Source organism: Cervus canadensis, chromosome 21 (genome assembly GCF_019320065.1).
Source record: "Cervus canadensis isolate Bull #8, Minnesota chromosome 21, ASM1932006v1, whole genome shotgun sequence".
NCBI lineage: Eukaryota > Metazoa > Chordata > Mammalia > Artiodactyla > Cervidae > Cervus > Cervus canadensis.
In genome coordinates this window covers 5,280,945-5,306,316 of record NC_057406.1, presented here as the reverse complement: position 1 = coordinate 5,306,316, position 25,372 = coordinate 5,280,945, and the positions used below count along the sequence as shown (strand labels likewise).

The 25,372-nt window shown below is 53.7% G+C and overlaps 1 protein-coding gene and 1 long non-coding RNA gene across 13 annotated transcripts; one reads left to right on the top strand and one right to left on the bottom strand.

Moving 5' to 3' along the window:
* The first annotated feature begins 1,824 nt into the window (after window positions 1-1,824).
* Window positions 1,825-11,956, top strand: LOC122423983. Of its 11 annotated transcripts, none has more exons than XM_043441565.1 (6): window positions 1,856-1,906; window positions 2,236-2,444; window positions 2,610-2,692; window positions 3,567-3,789; window positions 3,944-4,110; window positions 4,428-7,890. In XM_043441565.1, the coding sequence occupies exons 1-6, from the start codon at window positions 1,873-1,875 to the stop codon at window positions 4,447-4,449; spliced, it is 738 nt and encodes a 245-aa protein (XP_043297500.1). In that variant the 5' UTR covers window positions 1,856-1,872; the 3' UTR covers window positions 4,450-7,890. The 11 variants fall into 11 exon arrangements, 8 of the variants coding, with proteins under 8 accessions (XP_043297499.1, XP_043297500.1, XP_043297498.1 ...); XM_043441563.1 differs by having other exon boundaries at window positions 4,415-7,890; XM_043441564.1 differs by lacking the exon at window positions 3,944-4,110 and having other exon boundaries at window positions 1,839-1,906; window positions 2,347-2,444; window positions 4,415-7,890.
* Window positions 11,957-13,859: 1,903 nt separating this feature from the next.
* LOC122423985 lies at window positions 13,860-22,003 on the bottom strand. 2 transcript variants are annotated; one of them, XR_006264265.1, is made up of 3 exons: window positions 21,904-22,003; window positions 20,990-21,247; window positions 13,860-14,459 (listed from the first exon to the last, which is right to left on the bottom strand). It is a non-coding gene; the product is annotated as an uncharacterized LOC122423985 (long non-coding RNA). The 2 variants fall into 2 exon arrangements; XR_006264264.1 differs by lacking the exon at window positions 13,860-14,459 and adding an exon at window positions 15,978-16,025.
* Between the last annotated feature and the right edge of the window lie 3,369 nt (window positions 22,004-25,372).

The window sequence follows — 25,372 nt, the reverse complement described above, 5'->3', positions numbered from 1 at the left end:
GGTTCTGGAGTGGACTCTTACTGGGGCTTGAGACAAGTAATTGCCTCTCTCTGCCTCTCTCTTCCCACCTGTGAATTGGGGAAATCATTACATCATAGCCTCCAACCTTTTCCAGAACGAGAGTGTCACTTCACAGACAAGCACACCTGGAGAGTCACCTGTCAATTGACCTTTTAGCATCCACTGATGCAGAAAATCCCAAACCACCGAGAGCTGCCCTGAAATCAGCAACACTTGGGAAAAGGTGAGTAGAGGATCGGTCACGACAAGTACTGGAAAACGCTTGTCCCTGTGTGTGCAAAGTCATCCATTTACCTCCAAACCAGGCTCACATGGTGTGGACCCAGGTCCAGGGCCTCCGCCAGCTCCCTTCTGCCCAACACGGAGGCTGGACGCAGTCGGTCCTGACTAAGTCCAGGGGCAACACGGGTGAGTCCAGCTCCAAGGGAGGTGGGCGTTGGGATCAGAGAGTCATCCAAGTCCCTCTTGAAGAAATCCAGGAGAATGATTTCCATGGAGTACTTATCAAAAGACTTCAGGCCATCAGCACTGACAAGGCTTTGCCCGTGGGACGTTGGGAGTCGGAGCTATTCCAGACAGACGGGACTTGAGAGGCCGGCAGACCTGTCCACAGGCCCCGCCATCAGTGTGTTCAGGGCAGAGAGACCGGCAGAGACCCAGCAGAGGTCCATGGAGGATGGCGAGGGGCTGGGAAGGCCCCGAGGCCTCCTTCAGGACACAGCATCCAACAGGAGACCAAGGATGGAGGTTCCCCTTTCCGGGGCCAGGCACAAAGCCCTTCCTAGGCAGCCCCCGTCTGATTTCATGAAGTGGGGTTATTTAGCCCCTTTTCACAGATGAAGGGACTGGAGCTCAGAGACGCCAAAGGACTTGCCTGAGTCACACAGCGGGTTAGGGTCCTGCTAGGACCAGGTTGCTGGGCCTCCAGACCCACCTGCTCCCGAAATGCTGCCTCAATTCTGCCAGGGAAGAGGGGCCAACTCTTCACAGGGTCACCAAGGCCTGGCCCTGGAAAGGGGAGTGTGCAGCCCTGGGGGTGACCTGCTAACAGGACAGTCTCCGTATAGCAAGGTGCCCGTGGGGGGCCTGGGACTGTCCGGGTTAGTGGCTCTCCACTGGACGGCCCTGGGGTGGGGAGGACTTCTGAGTGCGGTGACTCAGAGCTTCAGCCTTTGCTCCCATCCCCACCCCAGCCCACTCCTAGGGCGCCAGGTGCAGGGCGCTGACCTGAGTTCCATGCCCCAGCCCAAGCCCTGGGGAGAGGCCAGGGACCACGACCTGCCCCTGCCCCCGCCCCCACCCAAGATGGGACAAAGGGGCCCCTCAGCTGAGGACACCCCCCAAGATGACAGCTGGAGCTCTGAGGGAACAGGAACTGTCTTACAGATCTAAACACCAAGCCGATCTTCCTTCCTTTTCTCATCTCTTTAGTTCACCTCCATCCACAAAGGACTTACGGAGGACTTCTCTGGAAGTCCAGTGTTTAGGACCCTGCACCCTCACTGCTGAGGGACCAGGGTTCAATTCCTGGCCCGGGAACTAAGACCCAGCAGGCCGCATAGTGAAGCCAAAACGGAAACAGAGGTGTGAACACTGAGCCACTCCAGTCTCTTGGGGTCTCTTGGGGAAGCCCAGGCGGGCCCAGAGCCAGTGCCCTTTTCCCTACAAGCTTCTCTTCCCTCTCTGTGTTCACCCTTGAAAGGGGACCAATCAGGGAAGGCTGCTTGGAGGAGGGGTTTGGGCAGAGCCTGGAAGGGAGGAGCGGGGAGGGAGGGAGGGAGGTAGAGAGATTCAATCAGGGCATTCTAGAGCAAAAGCACAGAGGTGGGAGAGCTCGGGGTGTGCCTGGGGATGGACCGGAAGGAAGAGCTTCCAGATGAGGCTGGTGAGGCATGTGGGGCTCTAGTGGGTGGGCAAGGCCGGGCAGGGGTCCGGGCAGGAAGTACCCTGTTAGCAGCTGGGCCCAGGCTGTGGGGAACAGATGAGAGTCGGGCCTCCCTCCCCCAGCAGGCGTGCCCCTTTGGATCCAAGGGCCCAAGGCTCCAGGAGGGGGAGCAGGGAGGTGTCTGGGCAGCTGGGCCTGGCTTCCTGGGCCTCCTCAAGGCTCCAGCCTCCCTCGTAGGGGTGGGGGCACCGGGGGGGCGGGACGCTGGGCCCAGCAGGGCTGAAGCACATCCCCACCCTCTGTGAGCTTATCTCTGTCCCTGTGAAAAGGGAAGAGCCATGCTGCCACCAAATGGCAAGCGTTTTGCAAAAGATGCACGTGTATGAAAGATGGTGACTGGGCTTGGGTCTCCGCCACCACCGTCCCCTCCCTGTGGTCAGGGAGCTGGGCTCAGGAGGCCTTCGGGGTACGAGAGGAAGAAGGGCCACGACAGAGCTCTGCAGACTCACCGGCCGTCAAGGTCAAGGGCAGCCTGCTGGTAAGGAGAAGGCTGGCTGCGGCTGGGCCACCTTTGTGGGCTGGGGCGACGCGGCGGGGGGACGGGTGGGCAGAGCCCACTGGGGGGCAGCACAGACCACTGGGAAAGGCACCCCCCCACCCCGAGAGTGGGCAACTGAAGACCCCTGTCCTTGTGCCCTGCCAGATGCCCAGCCAGCTCCGGATGAACAGGCTGCCGGGTGGGGCGGCTGGGGGCACGTGCGTGTTCCCCGCACACGACCAGGCAAAGTGAGCCTCCCCACCTCCAGACAGGCGTGCCCTTCTCCTGCCCCCAGGTCATCACCCAGGTCCTTTCCCCACCTGTCTCCCTGGAGGAGGCACCGTCGCTCAGCCCACCCCCATCTCTCTCTTTTTATTTTTGGCTGTGCCGCATGGCATGTGGGATCTTCGGTTCCCAGCCAGGGTTTGAATCTGCGTCCTACCCCCCACCCTGCTCCGCCCCCCATCCCCGGGCCAGGATTTGAATCTGCACCCCCTGCAGTGGAAGCACATTGTCTTAACCCCTTGACCACAGGAAAATCCCCACCCCATCTCTTTTGGAGATGCTCCCCCAGCCTCGAATTTTCCATCCCCTAGAGCAGTCTGCCCTATCACTTCACTCCTTCTCAACCTCTCCCAGGGCCTCTCTCCAGATGCTGGAAATCCAGCATCATCGCTGGTCCTCCCCCTCCCCGCCGGCCCCTGCCCTCAGCCTCGCTGCTGGGTTCCCTAAGCATCTCACCTCTTCCCTCCCCCGTGCCCGGAAGGCCACGCTTCATCGCCTCTCACCCCGTCACCTGCAGCTGCCTCCCACTGCCTCCCACAGTCTCCAAGGTGTCTCACAAACCTCCCCCGGCCCCTCGCCGACCTAGTCACGCAGGTGTCAGCCCAACCCTTCCAAGGCAGAACACTCCCACGTGCTTCCGGATCCTGCCATAATGGCTGAACCCCCCACCCCACTCCTGGCAGGCAGGTCTTGCTGCTGTCTCCATAAAGAGCCTTGTGGAGAAGGCGCTGCTTGGCGCCTGGGGCTGCACATCCGCGCTGGGTCCTGGCTCACACCTCCCAGGCTGGGCCACCTCAGGCAGGTCACTGCCCCTCTCTGAGCCTGGTTCCTCCCCAGATCAGGGTTGATAGCGCCTCTCTGCCTCACTGCCGGCCGACCATGGGCCTTCCAAATGATCAGAAAGAACACGCACGTACACACAGCAGAGAACAACTCACACCATAGAGGGAAAGATTTCAAAAGACGCACCACAACCCAAAAGGGGGCCCAAGAAGGAACCGAATTTGTCCAGAGGCAAACACCAGCATCGGAGCATCTCTGGCTTGAGAGAGGAGCACAGGTACGTGAAGCAACAAAGGCACACCCCGAGAGGAAGTACGCCGGCAGGGTACCCCAGTGTGCATCGGGTTCCACTGCCTGGATCCTGTTCTGGGTGGGTTGCTGCCTGCAGGCTTTCTCTAGCTGCAGCGAGTGGAGACTTCTCTCGTTGCCAGGCACGGACTTTGGAGCGAGGGCTCAGAGGTCGTGACACGCAGACTCTAGAGCATGCAGGCTTCAGTAGTTGGGGCATACAAGCTGAGTTGCTCTGGCATATGGAATCTTCCCAGACCAGGGATCGAAACCATTTCCCCTTAACTACTGGACCACCAGGGAAATCCAGGTGATTTCTTTTTTTTTTTTTAAGGAGAATTATACAGAATATAAACACATGAGAATATAAGGGTAAAATATCTCTGGGAAGACCCCCAAAGAACTATAATGCTGATGCTCCTGGGAAGCAGAGATGAGGGATTTATCAGGGGAGACACACGTTCCTGCTCTCTCCTTCTATCCTGGGTATGCATGAATCATCTTTAAAGAATTAGAACATGGGAGAACAGCCCCCTTTCCCTAGGAGTATGGGTTACCTGGGATTCATATAGACCTGTGGAGAGAATGCAGAGACCAATAAATACACCCCAAAGTGCTTTTTTTCAGCAGTCCACCCTGGCTGGCTTGACGATGATTCACACTGCCTGGATTCCAGTTCTGCCCCGAGCGCTTCTTGGCTGGTGACCTTGGATAATTTAGCTGATACACATCTCAGTCTCCTCACTCACTGTTGTTGTTCACTTGATCGGTTGTGTCAGACTGGGACCCCATGGACTACAGCACGCCGGGCTTCCCTGTCCTTCACCATCTCCCCGAGTTTGCTCAGACTCATGTCCATCGAGTTGGTGATGCCATCCAACCATCGCCTCCTCTGTCGCCCCCTTTTCCTCCTGCCCTGAATCTTTGCCAGCATCAGGAGCTTTTCCAATGAGTCCGCTAAACCCCGCCAATGCTGTAGGACTGCGGTGGGGATTGAATGAGTCAGAGCAGGGGAGGTGTCGCTCCTCACACGTGCTCAGCATGTAATCCACCGTTGCCATCGTGTGATTATTTTAATCACGTGACGCACGCTGCATGCTGTCAGGGACTGTGAGCCCCTTGAGGGAGGGGCCACGTCACCATCGGTGCCTGGAGGAAGTGCGACTCAGAGAAGGTGGATGGGATGCTTGACCTGCAGCCTGGAAGGGTCATGTTCACAGGAAGAGGAAGAAGGTTACGATTCCTGGGGCAGTGAAGCTGCCCTGCAGGTGCTGGGCACAGCAGGTGCCAGTCCGGACGCCAGCTCGGCCTTACCACTCCTCCCCACCTTGGCAGAGCTAGGTGGTCCCCGCTTTGCCGATCCCACGCCGGGCACCACATCTGGAGCCGAACCCCTCCTTCCTGGTGCTGAGCCCAGCGTGACAGGGAGCCCAACCGCCTCCCCCAGGGAGTAGTTCTGGCAATGGCAGGGGCTCTCTGGCGCTGCCCCAGGCCAAGTGTCAGCCAGCAGAAATGCGGCTGGCTCACCCCCAATTCTGGAGGAGCCTCCAAGGGAGCAGGGGAAGAGGGCTGGCTGGGACGCCGCTGGGCACGTGTCCAGTGTGTGGCATCTGTGCGGATCCCCAGGTCTCCGGGGGTGCCAGTGAGCAGCAAGACGCTGCCCTAGCCTGCCCTGACCGACCCCGGGCCTTCCCATCCCTGATGGACAGAGGGCCTGGCATGCATGTTTGGCCCATATAGACAGACACATGGGAGCCCCCTATTAGAAGCCACATGGAAGGTAAGAAAAGGTGGGGGGCCGAGAAAGACCTCTGCAGCAAGTCCTCTGAGCGGACCTGGCACCCGGGCCTGAGTGCCAGCAGGCAGTCCTGGAAAGGATGGGGCGAGGGGATTAAAGGACTGCATCCCTTATGCCTTAAAGGAATGTATCGTTTGCAGAAGGCAGCTTGCCCCTGGGGGCCAGGGGGCAAGGGGCACCTGCTGGCGCTCTCGTCAGCTGACACGGTCCCACAGGGGTGTGAGGGCGGTGGGGACATAGCAGAGGCGCCCCCGAGGGAGCCACCGGCCAGAGAGATGTTGGAGGAAGCCTTGGAAAAGACGTGGCCGCCAGCTGACCTGTGAGCTGGCCCCGAGCAGCGGGAGGCTCCCAGCCCCTCCCCTGTCCTTACCATGTGCCTTCCACTAGCCCTCCCTGCTCTCAAAAGCTGCTTTTAATTTTTCTGTGCTTTCTTTGAGATATAGTTAATTTTCAATACTACATAAATATAGGTGTGCAGTGGGGTGATTCACAAGTTTTCAAGGTTAGTGGGTAAGCACAAGAATGATACTCCACTTATAGTTATTATGAAATATTGGCTATACTCCCTGGGCTATATGATAGATCCTTCTAGCTTACTTATTTTATATATAGTAGTTCGTACCTCTCAACCCCCTACCCCTATCTTGTCCCTTCTCCTTCCCCTCTCCCCACTGGTAACCACCAGTTTGCTCTCTACATCTGTGTCTGCTTATTCTTTGTTATACTCTCTAGTTTACTGTAGTTTTTAGATTCCACATGTAAGTGATATCATACAGCATTTGTCTTTCCCTGTCTGACTTATTTCACTTGGCATAATGCCCTCCAAGTCCATCCACGTGACTACAAATGGCAAAATTTCATTCCTTTTTATGGCTGAGAAATATATGTACCACATCTTCCTTATCCATTCATCTATTGATGGACACTTCAATTGCTTAGCTTCCAAGATCAGACACAATCAAGTACATTCAGGCTGGTATGGCCGTAGACTCCCCTTGGGTCTGTATTTGAAAATGTCCATAACAAGAGTTCCATCTGGATGTGTCTTATGCATGAACCAGTGATGCCCTCTGTAGGCCCTGCTCTCTGGGGTTGGACTCTGAATTTCTTGGGCTCATTGTCCTTCTGTCCGGCTTGGGAACTGAACTGCTTTGGGAAGCCTGCATTAGCAGCATCTGCGATTTAGAGACTGTGGGCTGAGTGTTCACACTGTCTGTCCTTAACTAACTTACCTGGCCTGGTGGCAAATAACCCAAGGCTGTCTCTAGAATGGGCTCCAGCTGGGGGTCAGTCAGAGGCCCCAGCAGATTCTGGCCCTTGGGGAGGAATCTGACCACATCAAACAAAGCCCAGGACCACCCACAACCACACACACACACACACACACACACACACACACACACAGAGGCATAGCTGAGCTGGGCCCCGGAGAAGCTCTGTCCTAAGGACTCTGAGATCTAGGGACCCAGCCCATGCTCAAGTCCCCTTAACATTATCCCAGTGGTCATCCAGCCTTGCCTGAATACCTCTGCTGATGGGGATCTTCCTGGTTGGTAATGGAACCTTCTTTCTCAGGAGAAAGATCTATTAGCGCCCACCTCCCCAGAGCAGAGTCAGACTCCCTCTGCCCGAGGACAACCTTGCCTAGCCAGGCACCCAGGTACCTGGTGTCTCAGTCCCTGTCTGGGCGGGTCTCCCGAGCCTGCTCCGGGTGGTCAGTGCCCCTCCAGGATGCAGGACCCAGCACAGAAACTCCTATTCCTGGGACAGCCACAGGGCCGACTTTCACCTCCTTCATTACGGACACTCTGCTTCTGCTAATGTGGCCCAGGGTCTCACTAGCCTTTTGGCAAACCTTATCGTGTTGATATTTCACAGGCAGTTTCCAGTCATTTAAATGCCAGATCCTTGTCGGGAAGGCTGCTCTGTACTGTGCCTCTTTCATCTCCTACTTGGGCAGCTTTTTCCCCCTTAAAGTGTAGAATTCCTGTTCCGGTGGCTAGATGGTAAAGAAGCTGCCTGCAATGCAGGAGACCCAGATTCGATCCCTGGGTCAGAAAGATCCCCTGGAGAAGGGAACGGCTACCCACTCCAGTATGCTTGCCTGGAGAATCCCATGGACAGAGGAGCCTGGTGGGCTACAGTCCACAGGGTTGCAAAGAGTTGGACACGACCGAGTGACTAACACACACAGAGTCAAGAACATTATGGTCCCAGAAAAAATATAATACAAGCTTGCTATGTTACTTCTAATTTTCTGGCCATATTGAAAAAGTAAAAAGAAAGAGGAAAGATTGTTTTAATAATGTATTTTATTTAACACAATATAGCTAAAATATGATCACTTCAACTTGCAATCAATATAAACAAGTACGCATAAGAGATTTTATTCTTTCCCTAAGCTTTCTAAACCTTTTTCTATTAAAAAAAAAAAAAACTCAATTAGGATATTAAATTTTCAGCAAAATACAATCCTACCAAAGCAACAAAGGGATGCTTAATGAGGAAATAGTTTCCACTGCTTTGCACTAGCTGGATTTTCAGTGCTCAGAAGCACAAGTGGCTGGTGGCAATCACATAAGGGAATGCAGGTCTAGAATCCAAAGTAGAAATTGACATCTCCCAGCAGGCACTGCCTCCCAGACCCCTGGTGTCTCTAAGAGGCATGAGCAGGTGGCTGCCCCCAGGGAGCCCACCGTCCAAGGAGGAAAACACATGCAGGAGTGACAGGCTGGAGGAGGGTCGAGGTGGGCCGGGGCGGGGGGCGGCAGCTAGGGCAGCCAGTGTGGGTTTAGAAGGAGGGGGGTCACAGGCCAGCCATCCCGGGGCTTAGAGGCCGAGAGTGACACAGAAGCAAGAAAGGAGGTGGAAAGGAGGGTAGGGAAAGGAGGCGGACACAGAAGCAAGAATAGGAGCAAAGGCCCTGGGGCAGGGGGGAGAAGTGAGGGTGAGACTCCAGTGCAGCCCGTGTGAGCTGGAGAGCGGACAGGGCAGCCACAGGCCTGGACAGCAGGTTGAGTGTCTGTGTATCTGGGCTTCAGGAATTGGATCCTGCAAACCGCGGGTGTGGCTGCCCGGGGTCCCCCGGAGGCGGTCACCCCGAGCCGGTCTTGCACAGAAACACGTCCACGGAACGGCGGGGGCTGGTCACCACACCCCTCAGCCCTCCCTTCTCCACCTGGATCACGCCTCTTTACTCCCCAGCCCAGCCACCCTCTCTCCAGAGTCTGCTGCTATTGGAGCCCCGCAGTGGGTCTGCCCCATCCTCACCCACCACCCTGGTGAATTACTTGGGGAGTGACCTTTAGCTTCTGTGTTGTTCCAAATTCTTGGCAGAGGTCAAGAGTCCTTTGCATTGACTCCGCGTGCTCCTTATGGCCCCAAATTTTGGCTCCTGCTTTGAAGAGGTAAACTCATCTGGTGATGACCACTGGGCCCTGAGGCCACCCAGATATCGGCGCCAATCCCAGGCTGGTCCCACCTAGCCTGAGGGACCCAGCAAGCCCCAGCCCTGCTCTGTCCTCCTGCAAGTTTAAAATCTCAGGCACGAAGGAGGAGGCCGTGCCGGTAGCTCCTGTCCCCCACCCCCAGAGTCTCTGGGTAACTGGGCAGGCCCGCCCTGTCAAGGGCTGTTTCTAGCGACAGAGTCCTGCCAGAAACTCTGAGGCTCTTCACGTGGGGGCAGCTACCTGGTGTCTCAGATGGCTGCATCCTCCACCTCCGTGCCCTGCCAACTGGGACAGTCCAGGTGCTTCTGGTTCCACTCAGCTGCCTTTTCTTCCAGAAAGCGGGCTGGCTATTCCAAAGGCCCGTCTGGGAAGGCCTTCCTCCCTCCAAAGTCCACGGCCGGCGCAACCAGCGTTTAGAGTTACTCTGCGTCTGCAGTGGCATGCCTCCTTGTTGCATGTTCTAGAAGCAGGTGTGTGTTCTCAAGGCTGGCCTTGCCCCTCCCTTCCCTCTGCAGCTCTCCTTGGAGTTCCTTCAAGGGGAACCTGTTGCCAGGATCAAAAATGCCCTCCGATCACTTTAAATAGATATGAGGGCTTTTTAAAAGTAAAATTAAGTGTATCTGTGGGCCAACCTCCACTTAGAAACACACGTTCCAGTTCACCATAGACTGTCCTTGGAAGGAAAGCCACAGCAAATCTGGATGGCATAGTGAACAGCAGAGACACCATTCTGCCAACAATGATCTATATAATCAAAGTCATGTACAGACTGTGGTTTTCATTCTGTCTGCCCTCTGATGGCTGGGGAAAAGAGGCTTTTGGAAGCCTCCTGATGGGAGGGACTGGCTGTGGGGAAAACTGGGTCTTGTTCTGATGGGTGGGGCCATGCTCAGTAAATCTTTAATCCAATTTTTTGCTGATGGGCGGGGCTGTGTTCCCCTTCCCCCAGTGAGGGGTAACAGCGACCTCCTTCAAAAGGACTTACTTCAGCATGCCACGGCTGCCAGGACTGTTGTAGCCAGTCCCCCTGACCCCACAGCAGGCCACTGTCAACCCAAGCTTCCGCCGGAGCCTCCAGGTCACTCACGGGCGGGTCTGGCTCAGTCTCGTGTGGGGTCACTGCTCCTATCTCCTGGGTCCCGGTGCACACCAGGTTTTGTTTGTACCCTCTGAGAGTCTGTTTCTCCCAGTCCTGTGGAAGTTCAGTAATCGAATCCCACTGGCCTTCAAAGTCAAATTCCCTGGGGTTCTCGGTCCCTTTGCTGGATCTCCAGGTTGGGGAATCTGTTGTGGGCTCTAGAACTTTTGCAGCAGTGCGAAATATATTTAATTTAATTGGTATAATTGTTCTCCGGTTTGTGGGTCATCTGCTCAGTGGCTCCACAGTGAGGCCAATGGAGACCTCCTCCAAGAGGACTTAAGCCATATGCTGCACCTACCAGGTCTGCTGCAGCCAGAACCCTGCTCCCACAGCAGGCCACTGCTGCCCCATGCTTATGCAGGAGACACTCAAACACTCAAAGGCAGGTCTGACCCAGTCTCTTGTGGAGGTCACTACTCCTTTCCCTGGGCCCTGGTGTGCACAAGGTTTTGTTTGCATCCTCCAAGCATCTCTGTGGTTCTGGAGAAGACTCTTGAGAGTCCCTTGGACTGCAAGGAAATCCAACCAAGCCATCCTAAAGGAAATCAATCCTGAATATTCATTGGAAGGACTGATGCTGAAGCTGAAGCTCCAATACTTTGGCCACCTGATGCAAAGAGCTGACTCATCGGAAAAGACCCTGATGCTGAGAAAGATTGAAGGTGGGAGGAGAGGGGATGACAGAGGATGAGATGGTCAGATAGCATTACTGACTCAGTGACATGAGTGTGAGCAGGCTCTGGGAGATGGGGAAGAACAGAGAAGCCTGGCGTGTTGCAGTTCATGAGGTTGCAAAGAGTTGGAGATGACTTAGCGACTGAACAACAGCAACAGACTGTCACAATTTTTAAAGTGGATTCCCTGCTGAGCGGGGTGCATCAGAAACATTTAGGGTCCTTTCTCCAAGCCACATGGCCCCTCAACACACAGTTTCTGAGATGTCTGTGCCCTCCTCAATCTAGGCCCTGCCCCTGTCACCTGTGGGCTGATGGCTGGCACCAAGGTGAGCTCTGTAGTCACACACAGGAAGAAGGTTAGGGGCCAGCATTTGCAGAGATTCACGAAGATTCATGGGGAAAGGAAAGGGCCAGTGATAATGGTGGTGGGGGTGGGGAGTAGGGCTGATCTGAGGGTCTGTGGGAGGTGGGCTTGGCTGAAGGCTCTGGGGACTGGAGCCAGCTGGGGTGGCAGCTGGATGTGGGGTCCTCGCTTCACAAGCCAGACCCTCCTGTTGTGAACATCAGCCTGAGGGAAGCGGCCACCCCCAGCACGGTCCTATCCTCACCTTGCTGCTCCACCCTCTGCCTGGTCCCTGAGGAGCTGGCCCTGCCATGGGGCTGGTGCCTGGTGTTCCAGAGCAAGGCTGGTAGTGTGTTGTCCTAGTGGGCAAGAAAGTCTGGCAACGAGGCCCAGGGTGAGGCCACGACTGGGGCCAGAGTGAATGCCCCTTACGCATTCCTTCATCAAAGTCACCGAGTCCCCTTGACCTGCGCCAGGGCCTGCGCTGGGCACTGGGGACAAGATGTGGGCCAGCTGGCCTGTGTCCCTGCTTCCGGGGGGGAAGCGGGGTTGCTGAGATGTGCATGTGTGAATAATCACGGTCACCTCCTCTCAGAAGCCCTCTCTGACTCCCTCTCCTCCTCCCCAACAGAGGTGCCCTTTGTCTCAGTGAGGAAGGAATTTCATTGCTGAGGTTCAAGCCCTGACTCCACCTCCTGCTGGCTGTGGGCTCTGGACCAGTTACTCCACCTCTGAGCCTCGATTTCCTCATCTGTAAGAGAAGGTGACAATGTTACCCCACAGAGTGATTGCACGCATGAAACCAAATCCAGGTACAACTCCTAGCACAGGGGCCATCATAGAGCATGTTCTCGATGGTACTAGCTACTATTATTGTCGCTGTCATTAAAATCACTGATGCCCTGTATTTCTCTCTGCTATAGGACTTCCTATCTTTGATTATTCATGTGCATGTCTTGGTGTCTAAGCTTCCAGAGAGCAGGGACCATGAATCATTCATTTCTGCATTCTCAGAAAATTTCCTGACAAACAATAAACAGATTGTTTATTGACAGATATTGACAGATATACACTACTAAGGATAAAGTAGATAACCAAGGAGAACCTACCACACGGCACAGGGAACTCTCCTCAGGGCTCTGTGATGACCTAAATGGGAAGGAAATCCAAAAAAGATAGGACATGTGTATGCACAGAGCTGATTCACTTTGCTGTAGAGTAGAAACTAACGGGGGACAATGGAAAGCAACTACGCATGTGCTCATTCACTCAGCCGTGTCTGACCCTTTTCGACCACACAGACTGTACCCCACCAGGCTCCTCTGTCCATGGGATTTTTCCCAGCAAAGATACTGGAGTAGGTTGCCATTTCCTCCTCCAGGGGATCTTCTTGACTCAGGGATAGAACCCAAGTCTCTTGCATCTCCTGCATTGGCAGGCAGAGTCTTTACCACTGAGCCACCTGGGGAAGCATCTATACTCCAGTAAAAACTAATCGAAAAAAATTTTAAAGATAATCAAAATAAGTTAAAAAATAAAATGATTCTTTACAATGCTGAAAAAAGAAAGCAACCCAGCAGCAGTAATGATGACCGTCACACCAGTTACCATTTCTTGAGCATTTACTCCCTCCCAGACACTGTTTCGGGTGCTCCCAGTGGACTTGCATTCATCTCGGTGACCCTCCTAGGGAGGGTCTGTTTCTCAGCCCTGACCCAGGTACTTACGAGCCCTGTGCCATCTACAAACCACAGGGGGCCTGTGAGGAAGCCTGGGTCCTGATCAGCCCCTGTGCACCCCCAAGAGATGACGGGACCCTGCCCCTCTGGGTGCCGCCCCGTCCGGGTGTCAGGGCCTTTGCTGACCCAGAGGGCACAGGGTGGTACAGTGGGCCTGTCCTGCTGAACCCCCTCCCTTCCTTCTTCACAGGTCCCAGCTCTGCAGCCTCACTTCCTGGATGACATTTGGGGCCCATGGGGGCCCCCTCCACGCCCGAACCTGGAAACGGCCACTTGCACGTGGGAGGCGGTGAGGCGCCACCAGGCCCAGCCTCGAATTTCCTGATGGGGAGGGGCTGTGGCCCAAAGTGGCCGAGGGGCTGGCCGCAGTCACAGAGCAAAAACCCAAACAGCCTCTGATCCTGCCTGAAGGGGGGCCTCGGGTTGGGGGAGGGGGCTTCGGGAAGCCCTTGGAGAAGGCGCTGGGGTGGGGCAAGGGCCAGCCGGGCCGGCCTCTCTGCTCCTGCCCTTGGCAGACTTCGCCTCATGTCAGCCTCCAGGCACAGACGGGGCAGTGGGGTCTTCACCCTCTTGGGATCTCAGACGCTTGATAAGAGTGTAAGAAAGCCCCGAGCCCTGTGCACCGACTCACCCGCGAGGCACAGTGTCAGGGACCCTGAGGCCCACCTCCAGAGTCAGCTCATCTGTCTGTGGCCGGTCAGCAGGCTCTCACCCAGAAACGCGCTCCCACGGGTGGGAGCAAAATTACCGGTGCCTCCTCGGCGTGTGTGTAAAGACCAGCCAAGACCTCCTGGTCTCCAGACAGTCGTCTCTCTGCCTGAGGTACGTGGACAGAGAGATCTTTTGAAGAGGGAAACTTCCAGAACGGTTGAATTGAGGGTGCTCCCCTTTCCCCGCTGAACGTGCTGCACTAGTTCCTGAGAAGAACAAGCAGGGGTTCACTCCTCAGGGGACTGGGGGGCACCAACGAGCTGGTGTCTCTCGTTCAACACAAAGCTGAGGTACCTCATGAGCCACAGACTGCTTCCCACCAAATTCCAGATTCGGGGCGTCTTACGTCTCTGAGCTTTGCGCTGAGTGGAACACTGAGCCTTCAGGTGCTGAGCACACGTCCATTTTACAGACGAAGAAACTGAGGCTCAGCAAGGGTATGTGACTTGCCAAGGTCAGAGCAAGTGGTGGAATCCAAATTCCAGCTGGAAAGTGCCTGGCTCCCCCTGGCTTGGCGAGGGGAGTGGGAGAGGGCAGGGAAAAGGCCCCGGAGAGAGGACCAAGGCTGACCTTGGCCCGAAAGCACAGGTTGGGGGTGAAGGTACAGTGTGACTGGCCCACAGCCCCAGGCGGTGGGTTTTTGTTTTGTTTTCTTGTCGGTGGTGGGTCGCCGCTGCTGCGCCAGTTTTTCTCTAGCTGTGGCAATGGGAACTGTTCTTCACTGTGATGCGTGGGCTTCTCATTACGGCGGCTTCTCTTGTTGCAGAGCGTGGGCTCTAGACTCGCTGGCTTCTGGGGAGCCTGTGAGGAAGGGGCCTGTGAGGAAGGGGCCTGTGAGGAAGGGGCCTGTGAGGAAGCTGTGGCCCACGGGCTCAAGAGCTGTGGCTCACGGACTGTAGTGCATGGGCTTAGTTGTCCCACAGCACGTGGGACCTGCCCAGACCAGGAATCACACCAGTAGCCCCTGCATTGCAAGGCGGATTCTTAACCATCGGACCCCCAGGGAAGTCCCCGGGCCATGTCTGAAGCTCTCCACCATGTACAGGCTGGACCTTGGCAGCCTTTCTGCATTCCGAGGCCAGGCAGACCTGGGCTGGATCTTTGGGCTCCGTCATCTCTCCTCACTCACTGTGAAAGGCTCTCTGTCAGGACAAAGACCTCGGAGGCTGCTTGAAGGAAGGCCTGCAGGCAGGACAGAATCCAGTGAGAGCCAGGGTCACGGTGACACCAGTCTGGATGTGTGGAAAGAGTCTGAGCTTCTGAAACCCTAGGTTCTGCACTTGGCTGCCAAGGAAGGTATGATTCTATGGCTCAGGCATAGATGGTGAGTTGTGTCTGACTCTGCGATCCCATGGACTGTAGCCCAACAGGCCTCTCTGTCCATGGACTTCTCCAGGCAAGAATACGGGAGTGGGTTGCCATCTCCTTCTCCAGGGGATCTTCCCCACCCAGGAATTGAACCTATGTCTTTCTGCACTGAAGGCAGATTCTTCAGCCAACAGGGAAGCACCTGTGGCTCAGGCATTGTCTTGTAAAGACCAGCGAGGACGGTGGATGATGGGGGAGTGAGGGGAGGCGTGCACACCCCTGCCCTCCTTGCTCCTAAACCCACACCTCTTCCCATGGCAAAAGTCACATCCTCCCTAAAGCTCCTGACTTATGAAACAGCAGTCAGGACAGCAGGCGGTTCCTCCTCTTTGGGAAACAGATGGGGTCGCTGCCAGCTAAGTCTTACTGGGCCCCAGTCTGTGGGCCGCTCTCCAAGGACAGCTGTCACACTGCTACTTTTGGTTGAACATGTAGCACACATTTTTAGGGAGAAGCCCTCGTCTCAGAGTCGTAGCGGCGTGTGCCTGGCTGGAACCTCTTAGCTCAAGTGGCCCCGTGGTGGACAGTCAGCAGGGCCCAGCCTGGGCCCTCTCCCCGGGTCTATTTCATGCCTCCCCACCAGAAGAGCTGGGGGTGCCCCAGGGTCTCAGATGCACTTTAAAAAGCAGACTGCTTGCAGGGCAGGAATGGAGATGCAGACGTAGAGAATGGACTTGTCACAGGGAAAGAAGCAGGAGGGTTGGCTCAATCGGGAGAATAGCATTGACATATATACACTTGTTGATCAGTCGCCAAGTCATGTCCAACCCTTTGCGACCCTATGGAGGGCAGCGTGCTAGGCTCTTCTGTCCATCTACTATCTCCCAGAGTTTGCTTAAACTCATGTCCATCGACTCTGTGATGCCATCCAACCATCTCATCCTCTGTTGTCCCCTTCTCCTCCTACCTTCAATCTTTCCCAGCATCAGAGTCTTTTCCAATGAGTCAGTTCCTTGCATCAGGTGGTCAAAGTACTGGAGCTTCAGCATCATATATACCCTATGAAAGTGAAAGTTGCTCAGTTGTGTCCAACTCTTTGCAACCCCATGGACTATATGGTCCATGGAATTCTCCAGGCCAGAATGCTGGAGTTGGGGGAGCCTTTCCCTTCTCCAGGGGATCTTCCCAACCCAGGGATCAAACCCAGGCCTCCCACGCAGATTCTTTACCAGCTGAGCCACAAGGGAAGCCCAGGAATACTGGAGTGGATAGCGTATCCCTTCTCCAGGGGATCTTCCCGACCCAGGAATCAAACCAGGGTCTCCTGCATTGCAGGTGGATTTACCAACTGTGCTATGAGGAAAGCCCAAGTCAGCTGTGGCGAGTGTGGTATATATACCCTACCACGTGTAAAATAGACAACTAGCAGCAAGCTGACGTACAGCACAGGGGGCTCTGCTCTGTGATGACCTCGAGGGTGAGAGAGAGACTTAAGAGGGAGGGGATGTATGAACACATACAGCTGATTCACTTTGTTAAACAGCAGAAACTAACGCAACAACGCAAAGCAATCATACTCCATTAACAAAATAAATTTAAAAAGCAGTGTTAGCCAACACCGTGCAGAGGTCGCCGAGCCATGGACAGAACTGGGGGCAGGTCGGTCATCCTTTGATAGGTCCTGGGGCTCCTAGCCTCTGAATCACGGCCTCTGTTCAAAGAAGGAGAATGAGGTCTCTGGAACTCACACCTAATTTTCACAAACTCTGATCCACCTGCCTCAGCCCCTGCCCCTGAGCTGGTGACCTGGGCTCCTCCCTCCAAAACCAATCTCTGAGTCAGGGTGTCCCCCTGCTTTGTGTTCTGACATCTAGAAAACTGCAGCCAAACCTTGCCCCTCTCCCAGGAGGGGTATCATCCTCTTCCCACTCCAGCGGCTCCCCTACTCCAGCGAGGCTCCAGCCTCACGACCCCCACCCAGACTCCAACCCTACAGCCTTGCCACGACCCACAACTCCTCTCAGGTCCCCACGTTCCACCTTCCTCAGCTTATATTCTGTGGTGCTCTGATGGCTAAGTGACAGAGAATCTGCTGGCCATGCAGGAGACACAAAAGATGTGAGTTCGATTCCTGGGTTGGGAAGATTTTCTGGAGGAGGAAATGGCAACCCATTCCAGTATTTTGTCCGGACAATCCCATGGACTGAGGGCCCTGGAGGGCTACAGTCCACGGGGTCACAAAAAATCAGCATGGACACACACCCTTAATCTGGGATCTAGGGACAATGTCCACATGTGTGCAGAAGACACCGCCCTTATGGCAGGGAGTGAAGAGGAGCTGAAGCGCCGCTTGATGAAGGTGAAAGGGGAGAGGGGAAAACCTGGCTTAAAACTCAACATTAAAAAAACTGAGATCATGGCATCTGGTCCCCTCACTCCGTGCCAAATAGGTGACGAAACAATGGAAACAGTAAGGGACTTTTTATTTTCTTGGGCTCCCAAATCACTGCAGATGGTGACTGCAGCCATGAAATTAAAAGACGCTTTCTCTTTGGAAGAAAAGCTATGACCAGCCTAGACAGCATATTAAAAAGCAGAGACATTATTTTGCCGACAAAGGTCTGTCTTGTCAAAGCTCTGGTTTTTCCAGTGGTCATGTATGGCTGTGAGAGTTGGACTATAAAGAAAGCTGAGCACCGAAGAATTGATGCTTTTGAACTGTGGTGTTGGAGAAGACTCTTGAGAGTCCCTTGGACTGCAAGGAGATCCAGCCAGGCCATCCTAAAGGAAGTCAGTCCTGATATTCATTGGAAGGACTGATGTTGAAGCTGAAGCTGCAATACTTTGACCACCTGATGTGAAGAACTGACTCATCAGAAAAGACCCTGATGCTGGGAAAGATGGAAGGCAGGAGGAGAAGGGGAAGACAGAGGATGAGATGGTTGGATGGCATCACCGACTCCATGCACATGAGCTTGAGCAAGCTCTGGGAGTTGGTAGATGGACAGGGAAACCTGGCTTGCTGAAGTCCATGGGGTCGCAAAGAGTCGGACATGACTGAACGACTAAGCATGTGCTCATTAAAAAGATAAACTGAAGAATATCAAAAATGTTGAGTTTTTTGAGCAAAAATCAATGCAACTTGGGCAGTGCCAAATGGGAAGTGGTTAGGAGCACGCCACAACAGGAGAGAGGGAGGCAAAGCCTCACCCACAGGAGAGCCCTGGGTGGGCTGCGTCCCGGGTGATGCTTATGTGGGGAGCCCCCGGGTGCTGTGGGGTTGGTTGTCCTCAGACTGCCGTCTCTTCACCTAGAGGTCTCTCCAGCTTAGGTCTGGGTTTAGATGCAGCTGCTAAATCTAATCTAAGTGAACCTGCCGGCTCCCTTTCAACGAGGAGGCGTGGGTCTCCGAGCTCAGCACGGCCAGACAGAACCTGCACCCCGTGTCTCACCTCTGACCTCAGTCCCCACAACCCACCCGCCCCTCCTCACACTCATCGGTGACCTGGCTCTTGTCGCTTCCCATGCTGACAACACTCACGCTTGTCCCCACGGTGCCCAACCCCAACACAGAGGTTGAGGGCCTCTCGGCAATTGCCCATTTCAAAGGCAATCGCTCCCTTGGGACCTTCCACCTCCTACCGGGTCCTCTTCTGTAAGCACTGGCTCCAGCCTACTCCCTGGCAGCTTCTGCAACATCCTCACCTCTCTGCTTGAGCTCCTGGCAGGCAACTCCCTCCCCTACCCCCTGCTCTCTCTTCCAGTCTGGTGAGATTTGTGTGGACTTGAATTTGCCAGACTTTCTAATGCAGCTGGACTGCGTCTCCCTCTGGCTCCTTCCCTCCCAGTCTCTCAAGGCTCATCCTTCTTATTAGACATGTTGTTAAAGCGCTGATGTTCCAAGAAGTTTCCCCTGGTCACCCCCACAACTCCCCCTGACACTGTGTAGTTTATTTATTGTAAGGACAGCTTCTTTTCTGTTTAACTTATTTGATGGAAATATAGTTGATATACCATGCTGTGTTAATTTCCTCTGTACAGCCAAGTGATTCAGTTATCCATATGTATACATTCTCTTTCATATTCTTTTCCAGCTGTGGTTTGTCACAGGACATTGACTATAGTTCCCCGTGCTATACAGTAGAACCTTGAGGTTTATCTATTTTATGATAGTTAATATACAGTTTATATAGTTGGAGAAGGAAATGGCAACCCATTTCAGTATTCTAGTCTGGGAAAGCCTATGGACAGAGGAGCCTGGCAGGCTATAATTGATGGGGTCACAAAGAGTCAGACACAACTTAGTGACTGAAAAAGAAGAATCCCAAACTCTTAATTTAGCCCTCTCATACCCCCTTTCCCCTTTGGAAAATTTGTCTTCTATGTCTGTGAGTCTGTTACTGTTTTGTACATAAGTTCACGTGTATCATATTTTAGATTCCATGTATAAGTGACATCATATAGGATTTGTCTTTCTTTGTCTTACTTCACTTAGTATGGTAATCTCTAGGTCCATCAGTGTTGCTACAAATGGCATTGTTTCATTCTTTTTGTTTGTTTTTTTAGTTTCATTCTTTTTTAATGGTTGAGCAATATTCCATTGCATATATATACACCACATCTGTATCCATTCATCTGTTGATGGACATTAAGTTGGTTCCATGTCTTGCATAAGCAAAGTCTCTGTCTGCCTTCCCCCCTAGAGACTAACTGTGGGAACATACAATAGCCAGACCACGTATAAAAAGAGAAAGAGAATTCTGACACAGAGTGTGTAGCAACCAGCCCAGGAAACCAACCCACCATCTGGAGTAACCGGCCCGGGACACCCGCCACAAGCTGAGTCAGACTTGTAGGCGGTCAGATCACTATCTCTAGCAACCGGGCCAGGAAGCCAAACAATAACCCGGTGACGATCATCCTCACAAGACCAGGATCTGACTGCAAGCAGATTCTTTGCCATCTGAGCCACAGGGAAGCCCTAATCACTGACAGCTTCCCCAATTTTTGTGTTGCTTCCAACTTAGTACCAGAGAAAGTCAAATACTCTTCAGTTCTGTTCAATTCAGTCACTCAGTTGTGTCCAACTCTTTTCGACCCCATGGACTGCAGCACACCAGGTCTCCCTGTCCATCACGAACTCCCGGAGTTTACTCAAACTCATGTGCATTGAGTCGGTGATGTCATCCAACCATCTCATTCTCTGTTGTCCCCTTCTCCTCCCACTTTTGATCTTTCCCAGACTCAGGGTCTTTTCCAATGAGTCAGTTTTTCGAATCACGTGGCCAAATTATTGGAACTTCAGCTTCAGCATCAGTCCTTCCAATGAATATTCAGGACTGATTTCCTTTAGGATTGACTGGATCTTAAAACTGGTTGAAATAGGAAATTTTACATTCTGTGTATTTTACCATGATTGAAAGAAAAAAAGAAGGACTTCCCTGATGGTCCAGTGGCTAAGACTCTGCCCTCCCAATGCAGGGTGCTGAGGTTCAGGGAACTGTATCCCACAGGCTATAAATACAACTTAGAGTTCAAGTGCCACAGCTCAGGATCCCTCATGCTGCGACAAAGACTGAAGATCTCATGTGCTGGAGTGAAGACCCAGCGCAGCCAAATAAATAAGTTGAAAAAAAAAATAGAGTGATTTTCAGCCAGGCCCGGGAAGCTGGGGGAAGGATGGAGCTGAGGGATGAAGTTGGGGGAGGGACACTGGGTGGTCAGCGTGGTTAAGAAACCTCAGGCCAGGTGGGGGGATGGAAGGGCCACCAAGGGCAAGATGGTGATGGGACCACTGCCTCCAGCAGGCTGACTCCCACAGGCTCAGCTTCAGACTCCGGGATCTGGTGACGGGCGGAGGGAGGTCTGCCTTCAGTCTGCCCAGCACTGTAGGGAGGGCTGAGTGGAGCCAACAGCCAGAGCGGGCGGGGGTGGGCAGGGTTCTGCGTGTCCAGCCCCACGGGGGACTCCAACCCCAGGCTTCGCCACACCTCCCCGGTCCCTTCCCTCGTCGTGTCAGTTACCTTCAGGAAGTTTGCCAGTTAGTGAATTCCAATCGCTGCTCCCAGAGGAAATGCAAGGTGGGGTTTCTGCGAGCCTCCGGTCACAACACGCTCATCAACCTTGGGATTCCCTGGTGGTCCAGTGGCTGGGACTCCAGGCTCCCAATGCAGGGGACCTGGGTCTGATCCCTGGTTGGGGAACTAGATGCCACATGCTTCAACTAAGCGTCCACACACTGCAGCTAACAATCCCTTTGATACTGCATCCAAGACCAGGTGCTACAAAATGAATAAATAAATATTTAGAAAAAAAAAAACGCAACCGTGTGTGATGGGTGCTTCTCTTTAAAGATACCTTGTGTGATGCACATATGATTCATTAATCTGGAACTGTCACTGGTGCCATTCCTAAGCTCACCTGACACATCCATTGTCTCCATAAGGCCGTCACAGCCTTCTAGAGATTCGCTGCACCAGATGGCCCTCAGCTCTTCTCTTGGGCACCATTTTAAGCTGCAGAATCGCCACCAAAAGGCACCAAAATGTGAAACAAATAAGTAAACCGATGACAGTAAGGACCCTTGTTTACAGCAGAGACTGAAACAAGAAGGCACAGCTGTCCAACCACAGCTGGGAACGGCAGGTGTGGGTCGACGTGAACGTTTTGGCTGCTCTGCAGATGTCCGTGAAAGGCCAAAAAAAGAGCTGTGAGCATTAATCTGGATTTATAAATATGCTCTAGTGAGTTCTAGGTGAGTTCGTGAATACAGAACCATAAACAGTGAGGATGGCTGAGTGTCTCTTTCCTTTCTGAGCTGGTCTCTCTGTGACTTTCTCACTTGTCTCCCAACCAGTGGTTTGGCTGTTTCCTGCCCAATAAGATGAACAATCCTAGGACTGTTCCTACTGAAGATTTATAGGACAAGCAGACCTACCTCTGACATTTGCAAGTGGCATGGGTCTGACCCACCATCTCAGTTTGTCTGGGACCGAAAGTTTTCCCAGGATGTAGGACTTCCAAGTACCTAAACCAGGGAAGTCTCCGGCAAGCTGAGCTGAGTTGGACACTTTATATAAATATGTGATAAAGATCTAAAGTTTTAAAATCTAAATTATTTAATATGGCTGAAAGTTGAAACCTTATTCAATACTTTTATCAAGATAAATCTATTTGCAACTCTACCGTCCCACTCTCACCCAGCTGCCAAAGTAAAGAGTAATAGGTTTCATGCCTTACAGTCAGGCCAGTGAACTAACCAGCTTAGTAGCAACAGGAGTTTCTTAATACTGCAAAATGTTCCTCAGCCTTTGGGTACAGCTACTGCCAAAACAGCCCACATTTTATCATGATACCATGACGTTTAGAACATGAAGTTCAGCAGGGAACGGACACTTGCTATTTCTGGGTAACGCCGCTGTGCGTCATGTATCTTAATTGGCCCTAGACTACCAGACAGAGCTTTGACCTGGTCGTTCCTAAATGCTTTGGCTGGCAGTCAAATTCTTGTTCTGTGAGCTCTGCTAGCAAGTCCTAAGCAGGGGTGGTGGGACCCCGGGGACCCCCTGTGCCACTCGCATCTGTAGTGGGGCCAGTCTTGTGGACTGAGCCCTTCACCCATGGGGACCGTGTTAACTCTGGGTAAGCAGTTCCGTTCAGAACTGAACGGACTGTTGGACACCCAGCTGGTGCTTCTGAGAGTTGTTGAAGTGGTGTTGGAAAAGTTGTCAACATGATTGATGTCAGAAGCTTGGTGGGGAAAAACAGCATGAAAGTGTTATTCAGTCAGTTGTGTCTGACTCTTTGCAACCCCGTGGAATGTAACCCACCAGGCTCCTCTGACAATGGCATTCTCCAGGCAAGAACACTGGAGTGGGTAGCCATTCCCATCTCCAGGAGATCTTCCTGATCCAGTAATCAAAAGCAGGTTTTCTGCCTTGGCAGGCAGGTTCCTTATGGTGGAGCCCATAAAAACAGCCTAACCTCAGAACTTCCCACGGAGTGTTAACACAGGTTAACACTTCACGCCTCCACTGCAGGGTGCACGGGTTCAGTCCCTGGTTTAGGAACTAATATTTGGCAAACCTTGCAGTGTGGCCAAAAAACCCCCCAAAATCAAAACTGCCTACCCTCACATGGTTAAGGAAACTGAGCTAAGAGGTAAAAGATGCCTGCAAAAATCTAACTCTACTAAGGAGTGGCGAAGCCTGCTTTTGGGCTCAGTCATCCCTCGTGGCTCAAATGGTAACGAGTCTGCCTGCAGTGCGGGAGACCTGGGTTCGATCCCTGGCTTGGGAAGATTCCCTGGAGAAGGAAATGGCCACCCACTTCAGTATTCTTGCCTGGAAATTTCCACGGACGGAGGAGCCGAGCGGGCTAGAGTCCATGGTGCCGCAAAGAGTGGGGCACGGCTGAAGCGACTAACCCAACAGCACTGATCCCATTTCAAAGCTCACAGCCTGCCCTGCGGAGCACTGGGCAAAGGGCTGAGAGAGCTGGGACCGGGGCCCCTGCTCAGACCTTTCTTCTCTTTGTTTGGGCACAAGGGTGTCCGCTTGCTGTCCATGTGAAGAAGAGGTCACTCTCAGCCCTGCTCCTTTCCTACCTTCATCCGGGTCACGCTAGGGAGCACAGATGTCCCTGGCAGCTGCCATGAATGTGCATCCATGGATTGGAAGAGAACGCAAAGGCCAGTGGCTGTTGGCAGGGCGACTCATCTGGAACCTGCATTCACAGCCTCGAATTTTAGTCCTAAGAGCAGCTACGCAACACAGCAGGGCTGGCGGGGGCCGGAGTGCCCGGTAAGGGGCAGGAGTCGTCGAGAGATTGTGGACCCAGCGGACCCTGCCAACAGCCTCCGTTTTCCCACCCAGAAATTTCATTTCTGTCCCAGCCCTGAGTGTAGGGCGGGTGTGGAGGGCAGTCAGTCGGGGCAGGCCAACATGGTCCGGGACAGACAGAGGGACCACCCCTTTCCTTGCGTTGGACCTCCATCAGTGAAGTATCTGTGTGAGGCTCTGATGGTCCAGGTGGTACTCGGGTATGCAGCTCCCACATCCCGGGGTCTGGTCCACAGAGACGAGACAGAATGGCTCACGCTGGGGGTCTGCAGTCCCTGAAGCAGCCCAGCCTCAGCCTCTGCCCAGATCCTGGCACGGCCCTCCCCCATACCTCCAGGCCAGGCTCACCTGGAACAGGGGATGTCTCAGACTTGGGAAACTCTGTGGGTGGGGGTCATGCATAACCAATGTGGTCAGGCCACAGGTGACATTCGGAATCCTGGCAGCGTCTCCACCGGTGGTTTTACAGATGAGGATTACAGAGAGGGGGCGGCCGATCCCAAGGCCCACACTCTGCACCCCATGTGGGCTTGGTGGAGGGGGGAGAGGCGTTTCTGTCCACAAAACAGGGGGTGTGATGGCCCAGTGACCTGGTTGCTGGCTGTGCCACTCTGGGCAAGAGCCTAACCTGCCTTTGCGGGCTGCTATGGAAATTCTCTGTGCAGTGCTGTCCCAGAGTCCATGGGGATCCCAGGCACTTCCTAAGGGCCCGAGCCTCCAGAACCCCAAACCCTGCACCACCCACGCCACCCCCCAAGCACCTGTTATGTACAATTTTGACTTAGAAGTGAATTTTTGAAAGGGATCTTCGTGTCATTATCATTCAATGAAAAATCTCCACCATTTGCCATGGACCGAAGACATCATGCAACACCTTGCAGGAAGTCAAAGACATGAAATTCTATTTAGATGCTGGTGCCTACTGCAAGCTTGCTTCCTCCTGTAAAAAGGTAAATGAATACACTGTCAGAAGCATATTAAGAACCTAAGTGGCGGACTCCCTCGGTGGCTCAGTGGATAAGAATCTGCCCGCTAACACAGGCCACAGGAGTTCTATCCCTGGTCCAGGAAGATTCCACCGGCTGCGGAGAACTAAGCCCCTGAACCCCAGCTACTGAAGCCCACGCGTCCTAAAGGCCCACGCACTGCAACTCCTGAGCCCAAGTGTTGCAACTGCTGAAGCCGGTGTGCCTGGGGCCTGCGCTCGGCCACAAGAGAACGCACTGCAAGAACCCAGGCACTGCAGTGAAGAGGAGGTCCCCTGGCGCAGAAAAGAAGACACAGGACTACGGAAAATTTAAAAATAAATAAATAAATAAAAATTTAAACAAAGAACGTTAAGTAGGCAGCTGTAAAGTTCTAACTGGTTTAAGGGATGAAAAGGAACCGGCAAGGGAGCTCTCCATCTCCACTGTCTACGGAGCTGCGGGAACTTCCCTCTCCACCCTCACCTGGCACAGGTCTTCTGCTCTCCTCTCCTCCGCGGGGTCCAGACCCCTCCCAGCCTTCCGCCTCCGGGGAGGGCGGGGTGGCCGCGCTGTCCGCATTGGGCCGCCCAGAGGCTCA